The 7,109-nt window shown below is 42.9% G+C and overlaps 1 protein-coding gene across 1 annotated transcript; it reads left to right on the forward strand.

The window, feature by feature from the left end:
• The first annotated feature begins 880 nt into the window (after positions 1 to 880).
• On the forward strand, positions 881 to 6,427 carry LOC119355222 (splicing factor YJU2-like). Its single transcript, XM_037622003.1, has 8 exons — positions 881 to 1,225; positions 2,289 to 2,438; positions 2,533 to 2,667; positions 2,746 to 2,811; positions 2,979 to 3,044; positions 3,136 to 3,225; positions 5,497 to 5,578; positions 5,879 to 6,427. The coding sequence occupies exons 1-8, from the start codon at positions 1,028 to 1,030 to the stop codon at positions 6,094 to 6,096; spliced, it is 1,005 nt and encodes a 334-aa protein (XP_037477900.1). The 5' UTR covers positions 881 to 1,027; the 3' UTR covers positions 6,097 to 6,427.
• The last annotated feature ends 682 nt before the right edge of the window (positions 6,428 to 7,109 follow it).

Consider the following 7,109-nt stretch of genomic DNA (forward strand, 5'->3'; position numbering starts at 1 on the left):
CTCTGCACACATTATCGGATTTAGTGCTATATATATTTGTTTTGAGGTTGAATTTAACTTTGTTTGTGCGCCTTACAAACTCAAACTGGCTGCTAGGGTGATGTGGTATTTTTTTCGCTAGGCATTGACGATCTAATCTAAACACCATAACATTTTTCTAATTCCTAAGTTGTATCCATAAAAAACAAGACACTAGCAACACACATTTTTACGAATAATTTTAATGTGATATGCTTCATGATTAGCACACACGAAAGAAGCATGCATGCGTGAACATCGAACGAAGTATACTCCCTCCTAATGCGTTTTTCAAAGCTAACTTTGACTAAATACTAGAGCAATAATTTATGATATGCAACTTACACAAAGCGCATCGTTAAATTCGTGTGTGAAAGGAGCTTTCAATGATATAATTTTTACATTGTGCATGTCATGTACTATTAATCTTGTCAATAGTTAAAGGCGATCTTAAAAATGCATTAGGCACTATATAGATGGAAGAAGGGAGTACCATATCTTTATTATATGATGTCAATAATAGAAAAGAAACATTGCGGGTATGATATTTTTATTATCACTGTGGTAATCTAAGGATAAGGTTGTCCATCTGGTTAGTTGACTATGATTAACGTCCCAAGTTTCAAACTAGTGCCCTAAGAATATCCTATTGTTAGATCCATCATATTTGTCATCATCAAATTTATTCTCTATGTGTCCAGTCGGAGTAATTATAATTGGCGTTTGGCTTTACAGTAAAAAATATTTTTTTTTCTCATTACAACGCATGGGCATGTTTACTGGTGTCTCCTAAAAATTCATGGCACCAAGCGTATACCGTCGGTGAACTTGAGGACCAAAACATACTTTTTCTAAGAAAAAGAAAAACCTGCCGGCGCAACCCAAATTCCGACCACTACCTTTGCGATTTGCGAGTTGCGGCTCTCAGGCGCCGCCCTCGAAACGCCACCAGGCCCTCGATCCGCCGCCTCCAACCTAGTGCTCCGACGAGCTTGCCGGCGGAGGAGCGATGGGTGAGCGGAAGGTGCTGAACAAGTACTACCCGCCGGACTTCGACCCGGCGAAGATCCCGCGGCGGAAGCAGCCCAAGAACAAGCAGATCACTGTGCGCATGATGCTTCCCATGAGCATCCGCTGTGGCACTTGCGGGACGTACATCTACAAGGGCACCAAGTTCAACTCGCGCAAGGAGGACTGCATCGGCGAGGTACGCCGATTGTCGTGATACCTAGGCTTGGTTATTTAGCCCTAGCGCCCCAGGGGGCTCTATTTTTTTAATTGCACAATTTGAGACGATTCATGCCCCGATTACTAAGCGATAGTGTCAGTTTTGCCGTGGTGTGGCGTTTGCCCATTGATGCTTGTTCCGGTCTGCGCAAAATCGAAAAGCTATAACTCAGTGATCCGAGTTGTATAGGCTAGTCAACGAAGTTATTCAAATCATATTGTCTGCTTTGATTTTTCACAATCTTCATTGGCATGCAACACAAAGTTCATGTTTATATGAAGTACTATATCAAAAGTGGGGCACACAAAGTCAATAAGAGCATCTCCAGCAGATCCCCTTTGCCCAAAAAACTCAGTGAGTTGGGTGCAGATCCCCTTTCCCTCAAAACTTCTTGGTGATCACCAAAAAACCCACCCCAACTCGCCCTATATAGAGGGGGAAGGTGCAACCCACCCTATAAATGCCACATCACCGAGCCACCATTAAATCCCACTGCGCCACCTCCGACCCCGCCCCTGCCGCTGGCGCGCACCTCACCACCAGCATCACCGCCCCGGTCGCCGGCGCACCTCCTCGCCTCTGTCGCTGCCCCCACGACTGCCGGCACGCCTCCCTGCCTCGTGCCATGAGAGAATTCGTGAAGAAGAGAGAGAGAGAGAGGAAGATTTTTTAGCTCACCGACATCTTGGCCCCACATGTCAGAACACATGCGAATACCAATAATTCTATTGGTAGAGCCCATATAACCACTTATAGGGGGAGTTCTCTAGTGATCTGCTGGAGATGCTTTAATTCACATTTAATCTCGAAGCACCCTGCCCTATCTTCTAGCCATAATGCAGTTCAACTGTTATTCTGAGAGTGTCGAGTCCAATTTACAACCACTATTTGCATCCAGTGTTTATCACTATATATGGGGAAGCATAACCTTCCATTGCTTGAAACTTGAATTTTGTATCCATGTTGATGATGCGTATTTTGGTTACTGATACCGATACAATGCAAATCCATGCTAATGTGATTATGTTTCTTCTATGCCCAGACATACTTGGGCATACAAATATTTAGGTTTTACTTCAAGTGTACTAGGTGCTCAGCTGAGATGACTTTCAAAACAGACCCTCAGAATTCAGACTACACGGTGGAATCTGGGGCTAGTCGCAATTTTGAACCTTGGCGGAAAGAGGATGAGGTGAGTGATATATGGCAAATTCTAAGTACAGCTTCTATGTTTCGACCAGCTTGAGTTTCAATTTAATCATGGTGATGTATTTTACGTTGTTCAGGTTGTGGACAAACAGAAGAGAAAACGAGAAGAGGAGGAGATGGGCGATGCAATGAGAGCACTGGAGAACAGAGCAATGGATTCAAAGCAGGACATGGACATACTTGCTGCTTTAGAAGAAATGCGGTCTATGAAGGTACGATCTGGGCATCTTGCCATTCTTCTGTACTTATATATGCAAAGTACTGACACTGTTTTCTTGTGCTGTTTACAGTCTAGACATGCTGGAGTCTCCGTTGACCAGATGCTTGAAATTTTGAAGCATTCCGCTCATCAGAAGGCAAGATCTCACAGATTTTGTTTTCTGTATATTTGATAAAATGTTCACATGTAACGTGTCATATTTTGGGTATTATGTAGATTAGCTTATGGCATGGTAGTCCTGGTATCATTTTCTTATCTAAAATCTTTTGTCTCTAATATTGGTCATTTTGTGTGCGGTTACAGGAGGAAAAAACAGTAGCAGAACTAGATGAAGAAGACGAAGAACTCATCAAATCAATCACTTTTCGAGTAATCCTCTATGTCAATTTTCATATGTGCCTGCATGTGCAAACTTGCATTTGAATTTTTTCTAATCGTCTCATACTGCTGGTTATTGCAGAACTCAAAAGATTATGTTAAACGGATCGAAGACGATGATGACGATGATGAAGATTTTGGTATACTAGGAAAGCCAAGTGTCATGTTAAAGGTACTTGTCTCACTGTATTGTGTATTCTTCCTTTTCTTTTCTGTTTCTATTTTATATTGTAGGTTCTATGCTCTGAAGTTCAATTGCAGAAACATCACTGTAGACAACTAGCTTGAATTTAATTCCATATTCCCAAACTAGTTGACCTGACAAAGCAGCCATCAGTTACAACTTCAAAATATGTCATTTTATCATTTGTCGTCGCTTGCTTCATTTGAAGCATTCCGACATTCCTCTTGATATGTAAACTGTAAATGTGCAGCTTTTCTATATAGACTAGTAAGGTGCCCGTGTGCCGTGACGGCATATGAATTTGTTTTTTTTTATATAAACATAGTAGTACTCAAAATATTGGAAAACCATTTTTTTCTTAAATGAGCAAGGAGAACTATGTGTGCATGTGTGACCCAAATCCCATCCTTTTTTATTAAACCAATAAATCTAGGAGCATATATATGTGCCACAGAAAAATAAATGCACATTGTCATAACCTTAATCTCATCTGAAGTAGCGTGAGAAAATACACAACAGCATATGTACATGTGCTTGAACTTATCAAATTACTTCAACAAAGGTAGTAGGATTTTTTTTGCTCCAGTTATCAGTTTTAAAGAACATATTATATTGAACATGTATAATTCCATCGCACAAACAGCAATGACCAGATAGGTTTTCAGTAAGATAGGTTTTCAGTAACCAACAACCAGATGGAATGTGAAACAGAAATAGGACATGTTTGATCACATCGACAATAGCACATCTCGGAAGCTAAGTAATCTCTTTTTGCTGCAAGGACAATGAAGTAGTTAAAACATACCGCAGTCGACATGCATATTCCACTCTACTGTTTTACATTTATACGGAAGTTGTATAGTAGTGTCCAGTCATGTAATATGTAACTTAGAGCACTACTCCCTGTTACATGTAAGCTTCTGCCTTCTCAATTTCTCACGACAAAGTCCTCAGTAGGAAATGTAGTTTCTTCCTTCCAACCGAAGTAGTTTATCATTTAAAAATATAACAAAAAACCATTAGTGAAGACGGGCTTAATTTGGAAGTTATATATAGTTAAATAGGCAAAGTTGCTTTCCACTTTTGTTATTCTCTACATAGAGCAAATAAGTAATGTCAAACATCAGTGTGTGTTATCCCACTACTCGTGTTATCCCAGTAGTGAGTTGGTCAGAGGGGAAGGCGTCGTTGGAGGGCCTGGCCGCCGCCGCCGAAGCGCTTGACGACGCTAGTCGGAGAAACAGTGTGCGGCATCAGTCGAAGATGTAGTACGCGGAGTCCAGGTTGAAGCGACGAGTGGACGTAGTTGAAGGTAGCGGTGTTGGACAGAGGGAAGGGGGCGGACGTCAGAGATTAGGGAAGACATCGTTACCGGTCCTTGGATGTCGCCTGCGAGGCACGAGATGAGGGGAGGTGGCAATGAAAGGCGTGTGCCGCGGCTGTTGGAGATGGACTCTGATTGTGAGTTGGGAAGGGAGCAAGGATGCTGTCACCCGCAGGGATGTGGGTCGGTGCGTGTGGGCGTGTGTTTTTTAGATTGGAGGCTGGCGTGCTTGGGCATGTGTGGGCTCTTTTTTTCCGGCATCATGCGTGTGTGGATTTTATTCCCCGTCTAGACTGTGGCTGTTCTTTGGGCGGGACGGGAGACGAAACTCTGTGTTATAGTAGTAGATATGTGTTCAATATGTAAGCTAGCTAATAACTAAACTTGGAAGTACCAAAGTAATTGTCTTCTGTGAAGTATTTGTTGTGGTTTCTCTAGGATGCTTTCAGTTTGCATTGATTATAGCAATTGTTGAAGCTTAATATGAAGGAAGATGTTAATTCACTGGTAAGAGTAAAATGCTGGTCATTAAGCAATATGTAGCATAGAAGATATATCGAAAAAAAAGGGCAACCTGGTGCATGTAGCTCCCGCTTGCGCAGGGTCCAGGGAAGGGTCCGACCACTTTGGGTCTATAGTACGCAGCCTTTCCCTACATTTCTGTAAGAGGCTGTTTCCAGGACTTGAACCCATGACCTCATGGTCACAAGGCAGCAGCTGTACAGAAGATATATCGAACATTGCCATAAATCTAATGGTGTTTATGTCTTATGGAGTCTCTCTCATTGTATCAATTTCTATTGAAGATATTCTGCAGTTTTTATATGAGGCTTGCTTTTCTTGTTGCCATGAATATTTTCTTGTATTTGTTTTTCAGTGCAACGTCTATTGAACTTGTTTATTTGAGCAGCTGACGGTTAATTTTTTTTCTGCAGATCAATGGATCTTCTGAAGCAGTGTTAAATCCAACAGATGTATTGACCAAAGCTAATGCACCTGAGAGTGCCAGTAAGGAAGGTAGGCCCTCATATGCGTTTATCATGTTTTCACAGTATCACTAATATTGTTAAGTTCTAGCTATGACTGCACATGCAGAATCCAACATTCGATAATTCGTTGTTTTAATATGCACTGAGCCTGATCCACATATAGCTTATTTGAGCCATCACTATATTTTATCATGGATTGCGAATGTCAACCCTGTTTATGTCGCTATTTGCCTCTAGTATTACCTGTGCTATTTTCTTGTTATGTGGTCAAATAGCATTCTATTTTGAAAACAAACGGGTTCCTCACAGTCGAACATTGCTCCTACAGGAAACAAGAGCTTTGCATCTAAGATGCCCAAATTCATAGTAAAACCAAAGCCCGCTGCTGCAACCGCAAATCCTCAGAAGAAACAGAAGACTGAATCCACAGCTGTCCAAGATAACGGCAAAGCACCGGCCACCGAGGAAAAAAATGAAGCTTCAGAAGGGAAGAAGACCAATGTTCTTCAGTCCCTCTGCCAGTATGATAGCGACGAAAGTGATTGACTGAAGACAACTCTTCTTGGAGTCGTAACTGCACTGGAGTAGACAAGCCCCTGCCTGGAACACGATCGTGTAACCCAGAACCCAAGCCTGTGTAAATTGTCTCCTCCCGCAAAGTCTCTGCCGCCAAATGTAAGTCCGTCGTGCTGAAAATCCGTGCCAGCTAATATAGTCCAGAGACTCCAGATCTATGGACAATTTGAAGGCTTGGTTCCCGGAAGCAGCACTGAGATTATTCTTGTATTCGTGTTTTCCTCCTGTGAGTTGATTTTTCGGTACAGTTATACTGTAAATCATGGAGCTTTCATTAGTCATTCATCTTTGTCTGACGATATCGCCACGGCGTGCATTGGACGTATTCTTTTCAGAGGATGTACTGTGCGAAGAACGTAAGATGATCCAGATATTGAGTTCCGGCGCCGCTCTAGCCCGGTCCAACCCAAGTTCCAGCCTGGCGCCCGACGCCAAGGCACCACCACCACATCCAGGCACGACCAGCGCACCGCGTCGGGCTTGGGCGCCTCTGGCTCGGTCGCACAGGGTCAAGGTCTACCGACCACCGTCCGCGTTCCGGTCCCAGGCAGCTTCCTGCTCGTACGTGTCATCAGGCCTGCTCGCGTCCGCACTCATCGTGTAGTAGCTGTTAGGATTTAAATTAATTCTGTTATTAGGGATAATCCTCCCTTGTGTAAACGGACGTCGGTTGCTACAGGCACCCGTTCAACATTCCCATGACCCCAACGATCGGACGCATCCGACGCATCCGTTCGTGGCGACGGTTCCCTATGTGTATAATCCTCATGGATCATCAATGAAAGTTACGGTTCGATCAAATCATTCTTTACACGTTATCAGCACGAAAAGGGGGAGATAGGTATTTTGCAAACGAAGTCATGCAACAACCTTGCCGATCTGTTTACTAAGTCCTTACCAAGTTCTCTGTTCATAAATATGTAACTAGAATTGGTATGCGACGACTTCGAGACTTGCAAAATTCAGAGGGAGAAATCTCCTAA

The sequence above is a fragment of the Triticum dicoccoides genome, chromosome 2A, assembly GCF_002162155.2.
Source record: "Triticum dicoccoides isolate Atlit2015 ecotype Zavitan chromosome 2A, WEW_v2.0, whole genome shotgun sequence".
In the NCBI taxonomy this organism is placed as follows: Eukaryota; Viridiplantae; Streptophyta; class Magnoliopsida; order Poales; family Poaceae; genus Triticum; species Triticum dicoccoides.